General features: G+C 41.1%; 1 protein-coding gene across 1 annotated transcript in view; it reads right to left on the bottom strand.

Annotated features, from left to right (window-relative positions):
* Positions 1-2233: 2233 nt before the first annotated feature.
* CLVS2 (clavesin 2) overlaps positions 2234-25528 on the bottom strand; it is a 55429-nt gene continuing 32134 nt past the window's right edge. Inside the window, exons 3-5 of the mRNA XM_065402133.1 lie at positions 12383-12493; positions 7597-7817; positions 2234-2321 (exon numbers count right to left, since the gene is read on the bottom strand). Coding sequence (XP_065258205.1) covers positions 2234-2321; positions 7597-7817; positions 12383-12493 — 420 coding nt within the window. The remainder of the gene's footprint in view (positions 2322-7596; positions 7818-12382; positions 12494-25528) is intronic.

The following is a 25528-nucleotide window of genomic DNA, read 5'->3' as shown; positions in this document are numbered from 1 at the left end:
TTGGAACTATCAGGGCTCAACATTTTTTAAATTCAGGTCCTGTATATTGTTCATTTCATAACTATATTTTCAGGGTATAGTTTGTGCGTAGAAATACAATGATTTGTTCAAAGAGATTCCTGGAATATAACAACAACAAGGAGTCTGGTGGCACCTTAAAGACTAACAGATTTATTTGGGCATAAGCTTTCGTGGGTAAAAACCTCACTTCTTCAGATGCATCAGTGAGGTTTTTACCCACGAAAGCTTATGCCCAAATAAATCTGTTAGTCTTTAAGGTGTCACCAGACTCCTTGTTGTTTTTGTAGATACAGACTAACACGGCTACCCCCTGATACTGGAATATAATCATATGTTGAGGCATTAAGTGCAGACATATACCTCTTACCAATCTTACTAATCAATCAATAAGTGCGTACTAAAGCTGTATCTCTGTTTTGCTTGTACTAGTCAGGTGACTTATGGTGGTTTCTGGGTAAAAAGAGAGGATACCATTTTGGAAGGGGCAGGACGAACTTCTGACCATACCAACATTCATGTATCTTTATAGCTTAATGCTGAAAGATACAGTTCTCCTGTGGGATTTCTTACTTGAAATTCTATATTAATTCTTCACTCTAAAGCCACCACTGGAAAGGATTAGTGACCTGTGAATAATATATTTGCGTTTTAAATAAGAAAAGTCATCATTGCTGTAGGGAAGATCTTCCTTGAATCACAGACCTAAATATTGGTGTTTCTAGGGGATCCCAAGGTTTTCCCAGCTGTTTGGGATCAAGTAAGAACACCTTAACTGATTCTGATATGTTCCTACAGTACTTCTACTACTCAGCAGTATTGTCTTGGCTTTCCTGTGTCTTCCCATCCTCGTCTGAGTGCAGTTTTAATCCCGATGAAGATGTCTGGTCAATTTCAATTTCAGGGGCACATTTTTATCTTGATGTATATAAATATCAGCACAATAGACATGAACGTACAGCCCCCAAATTTCAGGTGACTCGGTTCAGTCCATAGTGAAACCGGTTGCTCTTATGAGGTAAGAGTATTTCTGTAATATGGCACATGTTTAATATATACAATTACACCACAACCGAAACAAAAATGTCTTTAATGTCTATGCTGAGTAGCTTGACTATGCCTCATTCATATTAGTGCGTGCTTGAAGTGGGATGCTGTACATAAAGTTCTACTATGTTAATGTCACATTGTCTCAATATACAATCTATAATATCTCTAAGTACATTGAATAGGTATGATTTATTTTTATAAACCCTTGATTAAATATACTTGTCTAACAATGCCACTTTATATGTTTGTTAGAGATTGGTAAAAATATATATGTATTCAGTCACCGAGTGCACAGGATTTCATAATTAACCCTGAGCCTACAGCTGCAGTTCAAAATACTAGTTATTACACTGCATTGGGATGAATATTTTTTCACTCCAAAGAGGAGAATGTTCTGGAAAAATTCTTGAAGTGAACACAATATGCAACAGAAGTGATTAATATGGCACACACTGAAAGGCCCAAATTAGGCGAATGAGCCAAGCAGCTTCCAAACCCCCAAACTTCTCTTGAAACTAAACAGAACAAAAGCTCACAAATCCATACAGCCAAACAATGAGGCAGGAGAGGCATTTGTTCCCTGCTCATCTGTTACCTCTTTTCCCCTATAATGCATGACTTATCCCAAGTCACCACCCAAAACCACAAGGTTATTGGTGAAATTAATTCCTGTAGATAGTGTTGTAACCAGTGTGGTTTTCCTTATCTCCAAGTTCTTATATTCTCTCTATCTTTGAATGCTGCATGAGCATGACAGGGGGAAAAAAGCAGTCAATATGATAGCTGCAAGACGGCTTCCTATAGAAAGGACAAAACTTAATTAACAAATGTGTGTGTGCGTGTTCCCTTTTTACAGTGCTTTTCACAGACAAATTTTAATAATCACTTTTCCATATTACTTGTCTACCATAACTTACAAATTCAAAGTGGAAGATTACATTATATTTACAAACAAGTTGGCACTTACAGAATAAATTGATTTTTTTTTTTTTAAACCCAGGGCACCCATGTTTCAGGCAGACTAGCATAACCTGCTGCCTGATTACATTATGCTACATTAACATGAATAAATAGAATTTCAGCTGGTACATGCCTTTCCAACGGTTTGCTTGCTGCTGAAAAGCAGCACCTTCCACCCCGATTCACATCTGATGCTCAGAAACTGTTAGTCCAGTGAAAGCAGAGGTTGCATGTTTTCCTCCTCATTTTTATCCAGGCGTTTTTGCACCCCAGGATCCACAACTGACTGAGATCTGCAAAAGGAAAACATGTTTTGACTTTTCTTGATCAAGACAAACAAAAGTAAATCTCGTTTTTTTTAAAGGGCTCAGTAATAATGGTACAGGCAGCATAACTATCTTATCACAGCAAGTGATCAGAAATACCCACATGAAACAAATGCAGGGAAGGACCAGTGCTGGTTTGCTGATGTAGGAGTAGAGAACAGAGCAGCAAGGCGGGATCTCTCCCTAGCACACAACATAGTGCAACTGTCTACTCTGACAGCTCATGTACTGACCTACTCCACCAAAGGGTGTTAGTCTGCTGGTAAAGGGCTGCTTCCTGCAGCCCAGTTGGCTAATGGAACATTGCAGGTGGTAGCACATTTTAGTTAGAGGCACACGTTTCTACTACTGTTCAGAAGGGGAAAGTGCACCCGGCAGTGTATTCTACTAAGCCAGTCCCATTGAATCCTGACATGGCCAGTAGGACTCCCAGAGCAGAAAACACATCCCTCAACTTCCATTATCAGCTTTACAGGGCTAACCAGAGAAGGATTGTAAGGCTAAAGTCACTGATAATTGTAAAGCTCTTTGAGATCTTTAGATGGAAGGCAATATAAAAGTGCAAAGCTGGTGTTATAATACCCTGCTGCAGCCTTGATTAAGTGGGCAGCTTGGTAGATGGCACTTTCTAACACTACTTTCTGCAGCTCCCTGGGTTTTCCATGGAAACCTTCCATCCATGTACTGACAAGGCTTCACCCTGCTCGGCTTTGGAGACTGGACAGTGTCACTTCCAGAAGAGGTCTGGCTTCCAGCCTTACATGTTCATTCCAAAACCAAAATACTTCATTTCAAAAGCCAGTAAAGGTTGTGAAGTGTCAGCAGTCTAGTTCCATATTATACCATTTACAGAACTCAAGCACCTAACGAAAAGCTAAGAACACTACGAATCCTGCACTTCTTGCATGGTAAAAAATAAACATACTGGGCCAAATGCTTTACTAGTGTAAACAGGCACTGCTCCAAGGAAGTCAACGGAGTTATGAGTTTACACCAGGAGAGAATTTGGTCCATCCTGCTCATCAAGTACAGACAATAAATAAAAATAAAGAATAATAATGTGAGCTTTTCAGGACAGGAATTCTGTCTGTTTTGTATAGCTCCCATCACAATGGGATTCTGATCCTGTTCAAGTCTTTAGCTATCACTGCAATACACGTAAATAAATAATAATTCTTCCCAATGAAAAAATTGAAATTTTCCTTTTCCAATGGTATAAAACCCCTTTTTCTACCTTCATCCCTTAAACCTATCAATGGCATGGCACTGAAATATTGCCTGTCCTTGGTCACAACTTCCTGTACTTTTCAGAGACACATCTCACATTGTGGGATGGAAGAAGGAAACATTCTGGTGGCACACACATAACCATATATGTGCATGCACTCATATACAAGGTAGGAACAAGAAGGGGAAAAGTGGTGTAGGCAAAATAGCTCAAAAGTAATGGGAAAGTATAAAAATGTTTGACTACAGTATCTTCTGGAGACCCTTTGTTTATCTTTCTATTCTTACATTAATATTCCTTTTTGAACTAATAATAATAGTAAGAATAAAATAATGCACTTGTTCCCAAGTACATACTGGAACTTGGCACTTGTCCCCAGGTTCAGGAGGAGAACCCTTCAGTAGTGTTAATAAGTTGATGTGCTCAAGTGCAAGGCTAATTTCTCTGTTATATTTCACTCTTCCTCAACTGGTGATTAAAAAAAACCCTCTGACACAGGAGACATTGCGATTGTCATTTCTAAGGAACCATACTGAATTTCAGTGAAATCATACTTTTGCTCATGAAGTTAGTAAACAATCAAGTATGACACAGAGCTGACATGCTTACGATCTGGAAGAGAATATAGTGATGACAAGTCACCCTTCACTAGTTTCTTGCTATGCTGTTTAAGGGTTTAATGGTGTCATGACTCTAGTGGCCTTGCAAGGGTGTACATTCCCTCCATCCCACTCCCCGCAACCAGCTGTACACCCCATATTTCCCACTGTAAGCAAGTGGGCAAGGTGGCAATGGAGTTGGTGGGGCCAAGGATCCAACAGCAGCATCCCTTTCAAGCTGGCCATTGAAATTTGCTGGGCCCTGAGGTGGCAGGGAAAGGCACCACAACTGTCACCAAATAATTATAAAATGAGAGAGAGGATGACACGTAGGGAACTAAGACCCATTTACTTGTGTTGTTTTAGCCGTTAACTTTAAGCCATCCCACTGGCTAGGCGGGCAGGCATATGTACCTCCTCAAGCTTAGCTAGCCTTCAACCTCTAAGGAGAAGGAAAAACACTCTTTCCTCTGACAGAGCAATCCCCCTCCTTGGATTGGATAGTCTGACACCTTTGTAGCGTGGTTAGACCTACACAGGGCATATGCCCCGCTACCATAGCTGTCAGACGGCCAGGGTCACCGCTGCACCACGATGAGGCACTGAGGTAGGATTTTGCAGTGGTACCCGCGAGAACAGAAAAGACCACTGGTCGGCCTCCAAGAAGATGGGAAGATGACATTGTTAAACATTTCAGACGAACGTAGAGCAGAAAGGCAAGAATATGAGAATGGTGAACGTGTTGTGATCAGCAGTGTCTTAATGACAGCTGAAGACCAATCGATCCAGGTGAGAGAGAGGATAAGGATACTGAGGGCATATATGTACTGACTTCAGTCAAGCCATGTATGGGCATTGAGAGAGCTTCCCACCCAACCCCCCCAAAAAACCTGGATAAGCCTTCAAAGGGAAAGACATGTTCCAGTAAAATGTAACATCTCCCCTTAATATCTAGATCATTGACGTTAGCTTTAAAAATCGGTGGCTGCTTTTGCTGTACTCATCTCTCAATGTTTATTGCTTCTTTCAAGCACCTCTCTCTCTCCATGCTGTGGTACTTCAGTGACACATCAAGGTAAAAATAACAGCACTTTTGCATTTCTATAATCATTCTTCCTTAGATGGAAGTATTTTAAATATTTTAAAAAAATCTTCTATCCCCCCTGTGAAATAGTGATGGTGAATTGAAGCACAAAGTTGAGTCGCAAAGGAGCCTTAGTACAAACGAGAATTTGACACAGGAAGTTTAGTAGAGACTAGAACTCAGATTTCTGAGTACAAGCCCTTAACCAACAGATCATCCTTCTTCTCAAATTTGGTTCACCCAATCCCAGAGAACTTGAATGAGCTCTGAGGCATTTCTGAAGTATACATTATGGATTTAAAGAAGGTGTATGGGAGCAAGCTGAATGACAGAGTAATGATATTCTTGGCCGGATTTTAGTTTGTGAGGGCAATAGTTACTGAAATAGCAAAAAGAGTTAAACAAGAAAATAGTTGGCTTTGAGATACATACAAAAGCCAGGAAATTCAGATACGGCTGTCACTCCACTCTTTGTTTGCTCTCTTGTTACTATAGATGTCAGAAAACAGTGTGTGCTGCTGCATACCATGCTGAATGCAGTGTAATACCAAGGCAAAACAAATCAGTCATGTGTGCTATTGGATACCATACCAGTGTAATACCTAGGCAAAACAAGTCAGTCAAGGAGAGAGCCTCAGCCTTAACTCTGAATTTTACTTACTTCTGTCATTCTCTATCTTAACCTCAATGTCATATTAACACTTTAATATTTAATACACCAAAGCTCTGGGGCTTTCTGTCCAGCATCCTAACTGCTTCTCTCTTCTGCAGAAGTTGCACTTAGGGCTTTCTGTATTCAACAGTTGGGAAGAAGAATTCCAGTTTACACTGCAGATGCACTATGCAGAAATCTGAAGGCATGCATTTCAGATGCAAAACATTCAGTTAAGTTACATGCACACAGAAACAAAAAGGTTTTTGTTGTTGTTGTTGAATACCCTCTCCTGTTCTCACGTGTCTACAACACTTACCCAGGTGGAAAGAATACAGAAAATAGATGAGTATTCTACATTAGAAAAACAGAATGAGGAAGTCAGTCAATTCATTGCTGTGCTTCTCTAGTCTAGACTAGAGATTTGCCTCCAGGGGTCTGCCCTTGGCCCTCTGACTTTCTCCTGTTATGCTCACCCCCTTAGGTGAGTTATTTGCTGTCATGGCGTCAGTTACCATCTTTACAACGATGAGTCCTGCAGAGCTACATCTCTACCTCTGCTCTCACCCTCTGTCCAAGATTGCATAACTATCCATGTCTCATAACTCCTCATAAATCATGTGCAAGTTAAACATGTTTAAAACTGAATTTCTCATCTTCACCCGCCCAAGCCCTCTATAGCCCCATTTTTTCCCCATCTCTTTTGATAACTCCATCATCGTCTCCGTCACTTAGGTTCAGGGTCATTCTTCTCTACTCCCATAAAACTTGCAAAGTGAGTGAGGATTATCACTTCTCCCAATATACAAATAATAAACTAACATGTTCCCCTTTTCTCTATTTCTACTGCTCTCATCCCTCCCATTTCCAATGCACACAATGTTCTACAGTCAAAATTATCTTCCTTGCCCACAACTCTGAAAACACTTCCCCCTGCTAGAATTCCTCCCCTGGCTTCCTCTCTCTTTCTGCACCAAACTCAATCTCTTTGAACTGGATCTTCAAGTCTGAATTTGAACCAGTGTTGCTGAGAGCAGATTTTGCCCCCTCATCCTCACTTTCAAGGCTCTACATTGTTCTTCCCTGCCTATATTTCTGCTCTCATTTCTTGCTACTCCTACCCACCTATGCCCTGCACTCTGACAATTCTGCCTTCCTATCATTCCATTTGCAGTCTTGCACCTTTTTTTCATACTATCTCCCAAGCCTGAAACAGCATTATTCCGCTAATGTACCAAGCCATCTTGGTCTCCTTCAGTTCTTTCCTAAAAAACTTACTTGTTTCAGTTAGCCTTTCACCAATAACTAGCCAATCCTGTCCTCGTGCTAAATAACTGTAAGATAACAAATTACACCATATATACAAAGAAATCCCAGCATACCAAGAGATTTTCCAGTTCCTGTTCGCTCTCTTTCTCCCCATTACTTGGTCCATATGTAGTCTAACCTATTATAAGCACCTTGGTGACGGACCTCCGTTTCTTGTCCATAAAGTGCCATGTACATCTAATGTAGAATTATTGTTATGAAAATCAATGTAGCAGACTTCTTTAAAATGGTTTCCCAGGTTATAAATTGTTTGGGGAAATCTGTGGCATCAAGAACAACTATTATAAGGAATTAGGGAAGCATTAACACATCAATAGTACCAGGATGCCTCAGAAGCCGATTTAACATACCTCTTCATGGATTTGGGAGAGAGATCCTTTTCTAGTTCTTTTGCAGGAGTGCTGTAGGAGTCCACACTGTATTCACTGTCATCATCATACTCATGGTCTAGCAGAGTTCTCGCCCATGTGCCCATATCATAGGGTGGCAGCATCCCTCCAAACTCAGAAGGTAGGATCTCAGGATGAATTAGCTGATGCAGACTGTTGAGATTATTACCATGCAGAAATATCTGTACATATCAGGATAAAACCAAAAAAGTCACACAAATCAACACAGCACAAAGTAATATCATGATTATGATTGGTAATAAATATTTATACTGGGGCCCCGTTGGGCTAGGTGATGTACCAACAGAGGCAGACAGAATCCCTGCCTTGAGCTATCATTTTGTGTCTATGAGCCTACAAATACACAAGTGAATCACTTTAAGCATATGAACAGTTCCACCTAAAGAGTTTGCAAGATCAAGTGCATAAGAAGACAAGCAAACAAAAAATGAGAAGACACAATCCAATACATACTTTTTCTTTAAGTTTTGTAATTCCATAAGAAATGAATATTGAGTTTTACCAACTAGCCTTTAAACATTCTCGGAGTTCTATCAGAAACAAAAGTGGTTTAGGATAGTGGTTCTCAACCCTTCTTTACCCAGGTACCCCCCTAAACCTAAACAGGCAAACCTGCAGGCCCCCAACCAGAGGCAATGCACGGGGGTCACAATTACAAGTGCTGATGTAGCAGGACAGAGCAGTGGTGTGTCTCCTTGGAGAGCTGCTGCCTCCTTGTGGAGTCAATTGCTGTGAGGCAAATGGCTTCTGATGACAGGGGAAGAGCTCTCTTTTGCACTGACTCTGCAATTTTTGGTTGTGCACCCCCAGCAGGCTGGGTGGCTTGCTGAGGTGAGTCAGGGGGTGGAGGTGGTGCTCTCTTCCCGAGCGCTGGCGCCTGGGGCTGAAGCCCGAACCCAAGTGCCCCCACCCAGGGCTGAAGCCCATTTTATTTTGGCCAACCCCTGAAACCTGCTGGGGACCATGGACTGCGGGCTGAGAACCATTGCCATAGACTGCCTAACCAGGAAGATGTAGATGAAGGTTTTTAAAAAACAAACAAACAAAAAAACCCACACATCCAAAGCACAGGACTTGGTAGTGATCGGGGACTTCAACTACCCAGACATTTGTTGGAAAAATAATACTGCGGGGCACAAAATTATTCACAAGTTCTCAGAACACATTGGAAACAACTTTTATTGCAGAAGGTGGAAAAAGCGACTAAGGGAGAGGGCTGTTCTACAGTTGATTCTGACAAATAAGGAGGTTGAGAAACTGGTTGAGAATTTGAGGGTGGAAGGCAGCTTGGGTGAAAGTGATCATGAAATGAGGTGTTCATGCTCCTAAGGAATTGTAGGAGGGAAAACAGAAGAGTAAAAGGGAATGAACTTCAAGAAGGCAGTCTTTAGCAAACTCGGAGAATTAGTAGGTAAGGTCCCATGGGAAGCAAGTCTAAGGGAAACAATTATTCAAGAGAGTTTTCTGTTTTATAAAGATACATTATTAAAGACACAAGAACAAACTACCCTAACGCACAGGAAAGATAGGAAATATGGTAAGAGACCACATTGCCTTAACCAGGAGATCTTAGATGACCTGCAACTCAAAAAGTCATACAAAAACTAGAAACTAGATCAAATTATGAAGAGTGAATATTAAAAAAAAGCCAACATAAACATGTAGGGAGAAAATTAGAAAGCTCAAGGCACAAAATGAGATTAAACTACCTAGAGACAAAAAGAGTAACAAGAAAACATTTTACAGATACCCTAGAAGTAAGAGGAAGACCAAGGACAGGGCAGGCCCATTACTTAATGAGGAGGGAAAGACAATAACAGATAATACACCAATGGCTGAAGGGTTGAATGTCTTTTTTTGTTTCAGTTTTCACCAACAAGATTAACAGTTATCTGATGACTAACGGTGAACATCAGTATAAATGGGGTAGGATCTGAGGCTAAATGCATGTTAAGAATTACTTAGACAAGTTAGGCGTCTTGAAGTCAGCAGAGCCTGAGTAAATACATCATAGAATAGTTAAGACACTGGCTGAAGAGATCTCAGAGCTATTAGCGATTATCTTTGAGAACTTGTGGACGATGGGAGTGATCCCCAGAGGACTGGAAAAAGGGAATAAAAGAACAACACAGAGAATTATAGACCAGTCAATTTAACTTCAGCGCCAGGGAAGATAATGGACCAAATAATCAAAACAATCAATTTGTAAGCACCTAAAAGATAATAAGGTGATAAGTAACAGTCAATACGGATTTGTCAAAAACATGTCATGTCAAACCAACCTAGTTTTCTTCTCTGACAGAGTAATAAGGCTTGTCGATGGGGGCGGGGGGAGCAGTAGATATGATCTCAACTTTAGTAAGGCTTCTGATATTGTCTCATATGAACTTCTCAAACAAACTAGGGAAATATAGCCTAGATGAACCTACTATAAGGTGGGTGCAAAACTGGTTGGAAAAGTGTACTCAGAGAGCCGTTATCAATGGATAATAGTCAAACTGGAAAGGCATGTTGAGTGGGGTCCCATAGAGAGATCCCTGGAGGTCCTGGATCCAGTTCTATTTAATATCTTCATAAGTGACTTGGATAATGGCAGAGAGAGTACACTTATAAAGTTTGTGGATGATACCAAGCTGGGAAGGTTGCAAGGGCTTTGGAGGATAGGATTAGAATTCAAAGTGATCTTGACAAACAGGAGAAAGGGTCTGAATTAAACAGGATGAAATTCAAGAAGGACAAGTGCAAAGTACTACACTCAGGAAGGAATAATCAGTTACACAACTACAAGATGGGAAATGACTGCCTAGGAAGGAGTACTGCAGAAAAGGATCAGTGGGGTTATAGTGGGTAACAAAATAAAGATAAGTCAAAAACGTTATACTGTTGGGGGGAAAAGCGACCAACATTCTGGGATGTATTAGCAGGAATGTTGTAAGCAAGACACAAGTAATTCTTCCAGTCTATTCAGTACTGATAAGGAATCAGGTGGAGTAGTGTGTCCAGTTCTGGATGCCACGCTTCAGAACAAATGTGGACAAATTGGAGAAAGTCCAGAGGAAAGCAACAACAATGATTAAAAGGTCTAGAAAATATGACTTACAAGGAAAGATTGAAAAAAAAAAAGTGGGGGGTTGTTTAGTCTGGAAAAGAGAAGACTGGGGGGGGGGGAAGAGAAGTATGATAACCATCTTCAAGTGAGTAAAAGGTTGTTATAAAGAGGAGAGTGATAAATTTTTCTACTTAACCACCAAGGACACAACAAGAAGTAATGGACTCAAGTTGCAGCAAAAGATTTAGGTTAGACATTAGGAAAAACTTCCTAACCGTAAGCGCAGTTAAGCGCTGGAACAAGTTACCTAGGCAGGTTGTAGAATCTCCGTCACTGGAGACTTTTAACAACAGGTTAGACAAACTCCTGTCAGGGATGATCTAGAATACTACTTAATCTTGCTTAAGTGCAGGGAATTGGACTCGATGACCTATCAAGGTCCTTTCCAGTTCTACTGCTCTGACTTTCTAAGAATTTCAGGTCCCACGTTCATATTTTGAAGGTGTTGTGCAGGTTCCGTTGGAGGACAAGGACTGATAGGTCAGATGTGGAGTTACCGCTTGGTGAAAGGTGTTTGTCCACATGTGGTAGAAAAATGATGAGACAAAAACATCCTATATGAGTTCATTTCAGAGCATAGTGATTGTCTGATTTCACTGACATAATTGTTGTTGGGGCATTTGATGCACTGGATGAGGTACACCACATGTGATAGCCATGGATCTTGAAAGGTGTGTTGTGGGGGGTATTGGTCATCATAGCGGTGGAAATATATGTCTGTAGGTTATGGCAGGGTCTGATTCCACTTTGAGTTGGCATTCTGTGATCTGTAGGAGCTTGCTTCTGATGAGCCCAGCTGGCTGTTTTTTTTTGTTTGTTTGTTTTTTGAAGTCCAGAAGAGGAGGGTTGGGAAAGATTTTTCAGGATATGGTCATAATTGTTTAATGATACCCCAAGAGAGCCTACTTCCACACAGGAAAAAAGAACCCCACTGATTGCACACCCCTATTTGTCCCCCAACCCTCCTCTGGCCTTCAAACACTACCCCCCACCCCCCACAGCTCAACGTCAGAAGCAAGCTCCTCACAGACCAGGACAGCTATGTGGGTGAAACCAGACAATCTAACTCTGATTTAATTACAAATGATGTACATGATGCAAATTAAAACTACATCTCAGAAGTTACTGTGGTATGCACATACACAAATCCTTTTCCACAGGCATTTATACTGAACATTTAATACAGTATGTGCATTTGGGGGCAATCGTATCTTTGGAGTAACTCCAATGATGTCAATGCAGTTGCACCAGGGAAGAATATGGCACTACATCGTTAAGGGGAAAAAAACGGAAGTAGTTTTTTAAAATCATTATGTACTTATTTCTTATGAAAGAGCACTATTTAAAACATGTGCCTGCCTATCACTCAATCTAGTGGGACTCACATACTTAAAATAAAACATGTTTTAAAAGCTTTGTTGAATTGGAGTATTACAGGAGAAAGCCATGTATATTTTTGAGGCAGGAGAGACGCCCTTCATAACAGAAATCTTTAAAAGTTATATTGAAATACATTACACAAATACCAATTGGAGATTTTGAGCATGTCTATTTACAATACACTGTGATAGATCTGCAGACTATAATGTTTAACAATATGAAAAACAAGCAGAATACCCTTTTCCGCGTCTTCTCCTTTAAAAAGGGCCGTATAACTGTGTAGAGGGCATGGATATACCATGGTTGATTGACAAAATGAATTCCTCCAAACCGAGCTGGAAAACTGTCCTATAGAACATAAAACAAACATACATCATGAGTAAAGTAGATTCTTAAGAGAAGACATATGGTGTGCGTCAACTCAATTTTTTTAGGCTGAAATGCATTTGCTTACTTAACCTTAACCTTAAAAATGGTGTCCACTCAGTGATGGTCCAATATTCCATTCCAGAGTAGCAATACTTTTAGGCACACAATTTCCTGACAGAATGATTACAAAGGGCTTCACAGCACTGGGATGACCTCTTGATGTCCCCTCCAGCCCTGCATTCCTATGATTCTATGAACAGCATTCTAATAAAGAAGGTATTTTTGTCCCCTAGGTATACTTTACACATTTATGATCTGCCCAGAATCCACAAATGCAACATGCTTTCTCCTGCCTATCTCCATTCAATTTCATTTATCTTTAATCTTAATAGTAGTGCACCACATTCCCATCTCTGCCAGTATTGCTGAAATACATTAGAAATGTTCCTATTTCCTTGTTCCAATCTTAAAATCAAATGTAAACCTAAGTTTCAAGTCAAAATGTATACAATATTGTTTAAATTTTGCAAGATTAAAATGCATTAAACATGATCATACAATATTTATGAGCCTTGTTCTCATCACATATTCAGAGGCTGTGAGCTGAAGTTTCTGGAGCAAACTTCTGTACTGAACCAACCATTTCTTTCTAAATTGGTTTTGGCTGTTTCGCCAGACACCTCTACTAAAGAAACACAAGAGGGTGAAGAATTCATTTGTATGGCTATTTGCATGCAGTAATTCGGTTCTCGGGGCCAAAAACTGCAATACTATTGTATGATCAAGTATGCATTTTATTTTTGAAAGTTGATATAGCAGGCAACAGACACCCTTCCTTTCACTGCCAGGAAGAAAACTTGAAGAGGCTAGTGATTTCACTATCTGTGTTCTGGAATATTGCCACCAAATTCATTATATCCATATGTGAGCATATTCCCAGCTACTGGGATAGTCTACTTCCCTCTGATGTCTAGGCTAGACCCCTTGCATTAGGCATAGCTGCAAGAGGTTTAAATATGCAATAATTTCAAGTGCCTCCCGGTTTCAGCTATATGTATATATATAACATTGCAGGATGAGTACCAGTTTCTTTACACTTAGTTAATCCAGTTTGCCATTCCAGCATAGAACCAAAGGGCAGCATGCTGGGTCCCACTGTGCAAGTGAACGTACCGTAGAGCTACTGAACAGGTCTTCAGACAAAGCAGGTATGTGTAATGTGGGGGATGGAGGTACAAAGGGTGGAGTGGAACAAGGAAGAGGTAGGAAATACTACCTATGGTCTCTATATTGTTTCCATTATCTTCCAGAACATTTCAGAAGATCAAGCATTTATCCTTATGCAGGAGATATGGAAGAACATAAGAATGACCCTACTGGGTCAGACCAAAGGTCCATCTAGCCCAGACCTATCTTCCGACAGTGACCAGTGCCAGGTGCCCCAGAGGAAATCAACAGAACAGGTAATCATGAAGTGATCCATCCCCTGTCACTCATTCCCAGCTTCTGGCAAACAGAGGCTAGGGACACCATCCCTGCCTATCCTGGCTAATAGCCATTGATGGACCTATCCTCCATGAATTTATCTAGTTCTTTTTTGAACCCTGTTATGGTCTTGGCCTTCACAACATCCTCTGGCAAGGAGTTCCACAGGTTGACTGTGCGTTGTGTGAAGAAATACTTCCATTTATTTGTTTTAAACCTGCTGCCTATTAATTTCATTTGGTGACCCCTAGTTCTTGTGTTATGAGAAGTAGTAAACAACACTTCCTTATCTACTTTCTTTACACCAGTCATGATTTTATAGACCTCAATCATATCTCCCCTTAGCCGTCTCTTTTCCAAGCTGAAAAGTTCCAGTTTTATTAAGACATTGAACTAAGCTAGTCACACAGGACTTCAGTGTATGAATAACTATTCCTGTTTCCCCCCGCCCCCATTTACAGTTACATTCACCAAAACAAACTCAGAAACACTTATACTAGTGAATAAGGATGATGCCCCCCCCCCCCACACACACACACCATGAAGTATATGAAATATTTCTGGTTTATTGCTTAGAAAATGCCCCAGGTAGTGGGCAGAGGAGTTCCTAAATGAAAAGGTATGCACATGCTCTGGTTCAGTATGAAAGGTATTTGTAATCCAGCATTAGCTCAAAATGGATCACATCCTGATCCTTCGGGTAACTGTCAAGTCACCATATTCCCTGCAGATAAAAAGAGTATCTGGAGAAGGTGCAACTTAGGGCAGTGCAGTTACCACCTCCTCTTCCTTTTGAATCTGGTTATGCTGAAGGCCCTGGCTATGTGTGGAGTAACACTGACATAATCAATGTGATTGGATACGAGATGGTAGCTGCTATCTCACTGTGCAAGTGAACGTACCCTAGAGCTACTGAATATGTCTTCAAAGTGTTTCAACAATTTTTAAAGGGCTTTTAAAAAAAAAAAAAAAAAAAAAAAAAAAAGTGAGACTTGTGATTTTGGATACCTCAAGTTTTGGGTGCCCAACTTGAGATGCCTTATTTTCAGAAAGCAGGTGGTCAGTACTTTCTAAAAATCAGGCACCTGTAATGTCTCCCCAATTGGGCCCCCACAACTTGAGGTACCCATAAAGACTTAGGTGTTTTTCCACTCAGCCTTGCAATGCCCCACTGATTTAGAAGTCCAAGCCTCATTTTCCAAAGTGACTTAGACTCCGATTTTTAAGTCCCAAGTGCCTAGACCAAAGTTACACAGCAGGTTAGCAAGGCTGGGACTAGAACTCATGGATTCAGGCCCTATGCTCAATCCAGTAGAACATACTGCCTTGTAAGAGCAGAAAGAGGCAGAATAAGTAGCAGCAGATGCCGGAGGAACACTAAGAACAGGTGTATTAGGGAGTGTAGCTCTGGAGCTAGAAGTGTATCTGACATTCTGGCACTACCCACATATAACTAACTTTTACACCAGGGATGCATCAGGCAGATGGCCATCCTATAAATCAGTAGGTGAGAAATTCTTCCAAATCAACGATTCCTGTGTTTTTATCTAGATTAAGTCACAGGCATGGTGGCAGTTGCAAGTGCCCCTAGAGACATATTGCATGGCAGCAGAGCAGCCTGTAACCCAGGAATCACATTCTTCATGGACTCTATGAAAAAGAAATCCCACGTTAAAAACTGACAAGAGACACGTATCTAGGAAGGAGCCATGAAGCAAGCTATGCACTTGACTGGAGAAGTGATTAGCCAGCTGATTGAGCATAACTGAATGGTTAAGAAGAGTGTACTTAATCTCTTCCTTTATTTGCAACACAGGCAACTAATTACACTGGTCTACAATTTTTGAGAAGTCGTCTGCTTCAGAGATAAAATGTGCTATTTATTATGTATTTTGATGTGCTGAATTCAAATATGACAATTAAAACAACTGATTGGCTACTGTTTCTAAGATATTTAAGTTTTTACATTTTATGTCTATGTATATTGTGTAGATAATAGAGTTTTAATCATAAATTGTAAACCTAGGTCTTTTCATGTGTTTATGGTTGCTTTACATGATAATACTTCACCTGTCCTGTTTATGTAACACTTTAAAAATCAGCAAAAGGGTTATATAAATAAAATTTATTATGAAACAAAAGGCAAAAAACTATTATGTACATAGTTTAGTCCTATTCAGTGTCTACTCGGCGCTTCTTGGCTTGTCTCTTGTATTCATTAAATGGAGCATCTCTTGTCACTGTCCAGCAATAGTCTGCAAGCATTGATGGGCTCCATTTGCCCTGATAGTGTTTCTCCATTGTTGCAATGTCCTGGTGAAATCGCTCGCCGTGCTCGTCGCTCACTGCTCCGCAGTTCGGTGGAAAAAAATCTAGATGAGAGTGCAAAAAATGTATCTTTAGTGACATGTTGCAACCAAGGCTTTTGTATGCCTTGAGGAGGTTTTCCACCAACAACCTGTCGTTGTCTGCCTTGTTGTTTCCGAGAAAATTTATTGCCACTAACTGGAAGGCTTTCCATGCCGTCTTTTCCTTGCCACGCAGTGCATGGTCAAATGCATCATCTCGAAGAAGTTCACGAATCTGAGGACCAACAAAGACACCTTCCTTTATCTTAGCTTCACTTAACCTTGGAAAGCTTCACTTAACCTTGGAAATTTTCCACGGAGGTACTTGAAAGCTGCTTGTGTTTTGTCAATGGCCTTGACAAAGTTCTTCATCAGACCCAGCTTGATGTGTAAGGGTGGTAACAAAATCTTCCTTGATTCAACAAGTGGTGGATGCTGAACACTTTTCCTCCCAGGCTCCAATAACTGTCGGAGTGGCCAGTCTTTCTTGATGTAGTGGGAATCTCTTGCACGACTATCCCATTTGCAGAGAAAACAGCAGTACTTTGTGTATCCAGTCTGCAGACCAAGCAAGAGAGCAACAACCTTCAAATCGCCACAAAGCTGCCAATGATGTTGGTCATAGTTTATGCACCTCAAAAGTTGTTTCATGTTGTCCTAGGTTTCCTTCATATGGACTGCATGACCAACTGGAATTGATGGCAAAACATTGCCATTATGCAGTAAAACAGCTTTAAGACTCATCTTCGATGAATCAATGAACAGTCTCCACTCATCTGGATCGTGAACGATGTTGAGGGCTGCCATCACACCATCGATGTTGTTGCAGGCTACGAGATCACCTTCCATGAAGAAGAATGGGACAAGATCCTTTTGACGGTCACGGAACATGGAAACCCTAACATCACCTGCCAGGAGATTCCACTGCTGTAGTCTGGAGCCCAACAGCACTGCCTTACTCTTGGGTAGTTCCAAATCCCTGACAAGGTCATTCAGTTCACCTTGTGTTATGAGGTGTGGTTCAGAGGAGGAGGATGGGAGAAAATGTGGGTCCTGTGACATTGATGGTTCAGGACCAGAAGTTTCATCCTCTTCCTCGTCTGACTCAAGTGAGAATGATTCTGGTGCATCAGGAACCGGCAGTCCTTCTCCCTGGGGTACTGGGCGTATAGCTGATGGAATGTTTGGATAATGCACAGTCCACTTTTTCTTCTTTGACACACCTTTCCCAACTGGAGGCACCATGCAGAAGTAACAATTGCTGGTATGATCTGTTGGCTCTCTCCAAATCATTGGCACTGCAAAAGGCATAGATTTCCTTTTCCTGTTCAACCACTGGCGAAGATTTGTTGCACAAGTGTTGCAGCATATGTGTGGGGCCCACCTCTTGTCTTGATCTCCAATTTTGCAGCCAAAATAAAGGTGATAGGCTTTCTTAACCATAGTGGTTATACTGCGCTTTTGTGATGCAAAAGTCACTTCACCACAAACATAGCAGAAGTTATCTGCACTGTTCACACAAGTACGAGGCATCTCTGCTCACTTTGGCTAAACAGAAATGTGTCCCTTTGCAAAATCAAACACTGACAAATAAGAGAGCACGACACTATGATTTCTAGAGCTGATATAGGGCAATTTGTTGAGCAGAGTGATGTAAGCTTTGTTATGATTGCATCATCCATGACTTCTAGGAATAACATGATGCAATTCATATCATGTATGACGCAATACCAACTTCAGATTGCATCATTCATTGTTTTGCCTAAAAAGCAAGTACTGTCCAAACCCAGTCATAGATTTATTCATAGATCCAGTCAAAGATGTATTTTAGTCATTTCTGGTTTAAATTGAGATCCCTTCCCTTTATAACTCACTTATCCTCCGCCATTCCCAAGTCAAGGGTCGTATATACTGACCCAATAGCATATCTTGAAAACTAGAGCCAATCAACAATTTTAAGCATCATTTTCGTTCTCAGTGACCCAGAATTAGTAAAGTTTGACTACATTTATTTCAGAAGCATTTTGGCTGTAGAGCAGTGTTACATTTGTTTGTGTGGGTTTTTTCATATTAACCACGGAGAAACATCACTGACTGTGTGGAACAGTGCAAGGTAAGTACACAGCTGATAAATAATCAATTCTAAATACAGTCATTCCATGTATGATGAGCAGTACAGCTAATTAGTATTGTTCACAGCCCTAATGAGCCACGGCTTACAAATGCTGGTTAATAGTGTGCAGTCAGATAAAAGATAGAGCCCTATATGTTTACATGTAAGGTTGCCCGATATTGACTGTTAAACTGCCCTCTTCTCCAAGGTCACCAATGCGAGTGGTCCTGAACAAACTGCCTTATTACTGCATTTTCAGGTCCAAGCCCAAGGAACCCTAATTTACAGCACAGTGGCTCCCCCTCCCTCTTCCACCCGCTGCCACTTCTAATAATTTGTATGGTCTGTCTTTACATGCTTCTTTTCCAGCAACCTGCTGCTTTCAACTTCTAGTCCATGGCACATGCCAAAGAAGCCAGGTTTCTCCTCTCTAGTTGCATTGGCACAGTGTTCTAGGCCAGTACTCTCTTCTGTTCCGATTTTGCTGTTATCTCTATATGCATAGGATCAAAGAGAAGAAACAAAGACTGCTACCCATAGCTCATACTGCCTGGGTCCATGGACAAATAACTGGGATCATTACACTACAACTGTGTGGACGTAAGCATCGTCTTTGGATGTGCTCAACTAACTTTATGCCTCCAGTGTTCAGGTATTACTGATATTTGTTTATTTAATTCTTATTCAGTTTAAAATGTCTCAACACCATCAAGATGTGCACACAAGTCTGTTACCTCATGCTCCCACAACTGTTACTCTAATTCTCTTTCTACCCTTCCTCCCTTCCCCTAGTTACTTGTTACCACTTTGCAGCTTGTCTTCGTGTGTGTCTACACTATAGCAGCTGCAGCTGTGCCACTGTAATGCCATAACATAGATGCTTCCTACATTGATGGGAGGGGTTTTGCCATCAATGTAAGTAATCCATCTCTCCAAGAAGAGGTAGTTAAGCTGATAAAAGTATTCTTCTGTTGACCTAGCTGCATCTACACTGGGGTTACGTCAACCTAACTATGGCACTCAGTGAAATTTTTCACAGCCCCAAGCAATGTAGCTAGGTTGATTTAATTTTTAAGTGTAGACCAGGCCTTAAATTTGATGGTAATTTCTTGGAAGCAGACACTGTCACCTACTGTGTGTTTGTACAAGGCCTATGACAAGGGCCCCTTATTTTGACTGGGCTTGCAGGCACTAGTGTAATCCAGGTAATAATAATGAGTTATATTCAAAAGCACAGTAAGGTACGCACCTGTCATTAAAAATCAGTTGGAGTTAAGGAAATTAGAACTCTAGGAATTTTTGAAAATCCCACCCTTTGCATCAGCACCTTTATCTATAGGAAGACTCAGCTTTCTTTCATATTAGAAAAAGGGTCTTTCCAAAGCCTGCATTCTGAATTCCTTGGGTGCCAACCATCTCGGGGAAGTACAGTGCAGTACTTGATGGATTAGGCCCCAATTCATCTTTGAAGTCAATGGGTCTATTCATGTGTTTTCCAGCTAAGCATGTGTTAAAGTGCTATGATGAATCAGAGCTCTAGCATCTGAAGGAGACAAGCTGGACCAGCCCTGTGGAACTTAGAGCCAAAACTGGGGCAACTGAATTCAAATAAAACACAAGCCCAAAGTTACCATATTACATTATTAAAAGCTTAACTGTCAGTGCTTCGTTTGCTAGTTCTTCCTGCGGACAATAAATTCAGATCTCCTACAGCTATTCAGAAGAGTCAAGCCTCAATAGAGTTATAAGCAGTGTCTAACAGCACACTACAATATACTTCTTATGCAATATCTGTATATATGCTGTATCTTTGTACTGGAAACCTGATAAAGACACTAGAATGTTTCTCCTTGATATAAGGCACAGAGTTTCCAAACTTCATTTTTAGGATGTTAAACAGGAAAAACTGAAGAAAAAAACAGGGGAACAATTGAAAAATTCGGACTGGTCCAAAATGTTAATGCCCTGCCATGGAATTTTATTTCCCCGTAGCAGAAAATTTGAACTAATCTGGGAACTGAGAGCCACCATTGCCCACATTAGAGATGGATAAATCTTAGACCTGCTCCCAAACACAAACCTTCATTGAAGATATCCAAAAAAATCGCAGTGAAATGTGTGCTGTGTATTGTAGGATATTTGTAGTGTCCCTGAATATCTGCACTAAGGTCCTGATCCTGTATACACATACACATCTAAAGCTATCCAAGGGTGAAGCAAAAACCACAATTACTGTAGAAGAAAAAGGCTTCATCTGGAAGATTTAAACAGTAGTGAGACTTTATTTGGTACCCTGAGCACCTTTTCAATCCAGACAAGTGGGTCAAAAACTGCAGAATTAAAAAACTGATATTAAATAGGAAATCTCCTATCCAGACCTCAGGAAATCCAAATATCCTACAACTGGCTGCCTCAAGGATTTCAAACTTTAAGAATATGGTATGTACCTTTACTTGAAGAAGTGGTTTTTTTACCTGATATTCTTAGCTTCAGTTTTATGAAAGAATTTTAGAGCATTTTTAAACCAAATTAAAAAAATATATAAAAATATATTTTTATTATCACAGTCAGCTAAATGTGCATTACCTAAAGGCAAATTAATATCATTCATGGCATTCTGACACAGTAAGCTTTAATTATCTGCAACTGTAGGTAGACATCTAGCTGAAGAGATTCTGATGAGGCAATTTGACTTTTGGCAATCCTTTTCATTTCTATCATTCATTTTATCTTACAAGCCATATAGAAATATGTTTCCATCAAATAAGATGAGAACAGCAAACAGATAGCATCTCTCCAATAAGAACATTGCTTCTTTTTTCACTGCATTATCTGTTTTAACTTCAAGTAACCTTCCATCTTTCACTTCAGTATGCCACTTGTAAAAATTATAGATTCGGATATACTACTAAGGCCCACCTGATTGTAAACATTTGCATGATTAGGATGAACCATCGTACTTGTATATGCACAATAAAAGGCAAATCTTACATATAGTCTATTTTATGCTTTCTTTGTCTTGAGCAAAAAGCTCAAGTTAAGATTCACAATAACCTATGAGTAGAGCTGATTGAAATTATTTCAACAAGTTGTTCATAAAGAAAGAAAGAAAGAAAAAAAAACCTCACTGACTTGACCTCTCAAGGTTACTTCCAGTCCTACATTTCTATTATTCTTCACAAAAAATAGTTGACTGGGAAATTTGTTTGGTCTTTTTGAAATGTTTTCAATTAGAAATTTTTGGAAAATGCCCACTTTATCCCCTCTCCTAGAGAAGTGAGGGGAAAAGTTAAGAGAAATCGAAAATTTTACTTTCAGAGAGATCACTAAAAGAAGTGAGAAACTCACTTCAATTTTCTCAGAATTTCAAACTCTCAAAGTGTTACTTATGGTGTAGAACGCCACCACAACTTTTCACGCTTCTGCAACTTGGAAAATGGTAAGAAAATGGGGAAAAGCAGGTTGCTCCACACACAAATTTCTTCTAACTTTCCAGTGGGAAAACCATTATTTACCAATAGGATATTTTCCAATGGGGGACTTCTCCTAGGAAAGTTCTCATGGGGAAAAAAATTCCATTTTCCACCCAGCTCTAGTTGTGAATATCTTGTTAAATTATATGGCAGGCAGATTTTACTGAAAATTGCACTGTGCATAAATATAGCAACAATATTTTCCTAGCGTTTTGAATAAACCGTGTGAAATTACTGCTCATGAAAGGTGCCATATTGGTACTGCTAAAGACAAAAGTCTCTCTCCACAAAATACATATCAAATAGACAGATGAAATGCAATTCAGTCTTCTCTCATTACACCACCTCTGTGCCTCAACTCTGATCTGAAGGGACGCACCTCTATGGAAGATGGAATATTTTTATCACCATGAACATGCAGTCTTTGATCTCTCTGCTTGAGCCTACTCAAAAGGAGCCAATTGTTGTGATAGTTTTAGTGATCCGGACATTTTCCCAGTCCATTGAGACCAAGGGCATTTTACAGAGTCCACAGATAGTCTCTACCTTGTGCTGTGATTGTTCCAGAATTTAGCTGTATAAAATCGGAGTTAGTTACCTAAAGGTGAAAGACTCTATATCCCATTATCATATACTAATCTCATGAGCCATCTAATTTCCACTTTATAGCAAGGAAGGAAACAAAGAGTTTCAGATAATGGCAAAATGAAAAGAGAATGAAATGGGGATAGGAGAAACATATAGTAATAATGGGGAATGGAGAAGAGAATGGAAATGACCAGACAGCCATTAATTTGGGGAGAAATACATAAGATATGCCCCTACTTACATGCAGGACAATATAAAATATTCAGGTCAATATAACATGCCCCTTCCAACCAGGCTTTTCCAAAAATTTCACACAGGGAGATAGGAAAGAAGAAAATGGAAAAGTAGTATTTCATGAAGAGTCCATTGATTTCAGAATGAATTTTAAACATTTAATGGATTTGTAGAGCTCAAACTAGATTCCCAGCATATACAATTTGTTGACAAACACAGTGTAAGTAAATCACAGGAAAAATATGGGATTTCATTTATTGTTTCTGCATATCATCTCAGCAATTTTCCATAAGAATTGGATCCAAATATTTCCCTACAATTTTATAAGTTTTGTTATACGTTTGGTTGAAACTCACAAGCAGCTACTTTTGGTCTGCATTCAATATGCAGAATGGTATATATGTGGACATAACACAGTAGAGATGTACATATTTTTGATGGAGAGAATATGCATACATAATATTTATGTAGATGGTTTATTCAATCCTGGGATTTTCTACTTGCATTAGTTTTATACCAGTAGTGCTGATTTGCACCATACGTAACAGAAGACTCATCTGCACTCTTGTACCAAGCTCTATGAATGGTACAAGTATTAACAAAGACTGACAGAAGAGAAGACCTCCCTGCAGCAACTATGATAGTAAACATTAAATCCTGAATGAGTTTTATTATATTTTAACTGATCAGTCAAGAGCCAGCCCTTTGTAACTAAGTAGACAGAATTATTCTCACCAGCTGCACCCTCTATCAGTGAAGCAATATGACAAGCTGAAACAAAATCAGAGCCACTTTGCCTTGATGTGAGTAGACATGGCCTGTTTCAATCTGTCCACAGACGGAGGAGGCAGGTGGCAAGACAATCTGGAGACCATGTCACAGAGTTACTCTCACACCTCTGGAGGAGGAAAAACAACACACCAAGCAAGGAAGAGGTTCAGTCAGGCAATAACAGCAGCAAGGTCACAACAGGAGACCAAAAAACTGTCCAACGTGCTAATTTTAAGCTGTATAAATTCATGAATTGTATTACCAGATCTTATTTTAAGAAATAAATAGACAGCAAAAGTCATTATACCTCCAGTTATCAAACTGAAACATCCAAGATAATGGACCATGTAGAAATAGGGTTGCCAGCTTTCCAATTTCTGAAAACTGGACACCCCCTGTCCCTGAGGTCCTGCCACCTGCTCCACCACTCCCTCAAGGTTCTGCTCCCCCACACAAACACACCCCACACCCAGCCCGGGGACTGCCGGACTCTCCCCATCCCACCAGTTACCTGTGGGGGTAGGGGAAGGCTCCCTCCACAAGCCACTCACACAAGTCACACAACAGGTCGGTGGAGGAGCAGGGAATAGAATTCAAGAGGCCTGACTTCCAGCCCCCACTCTAACCCACTAGCCCCCACTCCCCTCCCAGCGACAAGGCCCAGGGATAGAACCCAAGAGTCCTGGCTCCCAGGCCCACCCTGCTCTAACCACAAAACACCATTCTCCTCTCTGAGCCAGGAATAGAGTTCAGGAGCCCTTAGTTCCAGCCCCCCCGCTCTAACCCATTAGCCCCACTCCCCTCCCAGAATCAGAGAGAGAACCAAGGAGTCCTGATTCCCAGCTCCCATAGACCTCCAACACTAAGGCAAGGGACAGTCCCAAACATACTCAGGCATCCCCTGCCCGTCTGGGGATGTGGAGCTGGGGGCAGAGGGCTGCTCGCTTCCATCGTGGGAACTTGCCGTTGTTTGTAGCCGCAACCTGCTCGACCTGGCTGGCTCCAGAAAACATACATGGAAATATTCGTTCCAGGGTCTCTCTGCTTCTCCTGAGGGGTTTAATGAGCCTCTACTCCTGGTTCCTCCACACCCCACGGCGAGGGGCTCTTGGGGCCCCCGCTACCGGGCTACCTAGTCTGCAGCTAGGGTGGGCGGGCTGCAAAGTGCCAGAGCCTGCCAACTTCAGCCACCTGGAGCGAGCGGGCTCCTGAGTTCCCAGGGAGTGGCACCCAGGCGCAGCCGGGCTCCTACCTGCATGGTGATTGCGCCGTGCACGGAGCCGGGATTCAAAGCCCGGCCCTTCGGGGAAACAGCCCCACACGGAGCCCGGGCCCCTCTGTGGCCAGTGGGGAGTGAGCAGAGCGTAGGGTTGCCAACCCTCCAGGATTGCCCTAGAGTCTCCAGGAATTAAAGATTAATCTATAATTAAATATGTCATGTGATGAAACCGCTAGGAATATGTCCAACCAAAATTGGCAACCCTAGCAGAGCTGAGCTGGGGCTGCTCTCCAAACAGCCCCAGGGGTTGCTCTCCGAATGGCCCTCTCCAGACATCTGCACTCTGCAGGTAGCGGGCTGCCCCCTTCCTTCCCATGGCCTCTCCAGCATGCTTGGAGCTTGCCCTCCTCTCGCCCACTCTGCTTGCAGCATCGGTGCAAACCTACAGGTGCTCCCCTTCCCCAGCCAGCCTGCTCCTCAGCTGGAGCCACCTCCACGGGCGGCGAGAGGCCCCCTTTAGCTACCCCTGAGGCTCTCCATTAGCAGTCTTTCTGCCCTCTCAACTGGGAGTTGATCGCGGTTACTTTGGGTACCAGACTTTTAGTGTCCGGTCAGCAATGCTGACTACTGCCAGGTCCCCTTTCCAACCAGACTTTCTGGTCAAAAACCAGATACCTGGCAACCCTAAGAATTTGTTTAAAAAAATAAAATAAAATAAAACAAAACACTTAATAGATTACTACTAATTAAAGATTTCAGAGGTCAGACTATCAGCATAAGACA

The sequence above is a fragment of the Emys orbicularis genome, chromosome 3, assembly GCF_028017835.1.
Source record: "Emys orbicularis isolate rEmyOrb1 chromosome 3, rEmyOrb1.hap1, whole genome shotgun sequence".
NCBI lineage: Eukaryota > Metazoa > Chordata > Testudines > Emydidae > Emys > Emys orbicularis.
The sequence above is the reverse complement of the archived record's forward strand: the minus strand, read 5'-3'. Positions and strand labels throughout refer to the sequence as shown.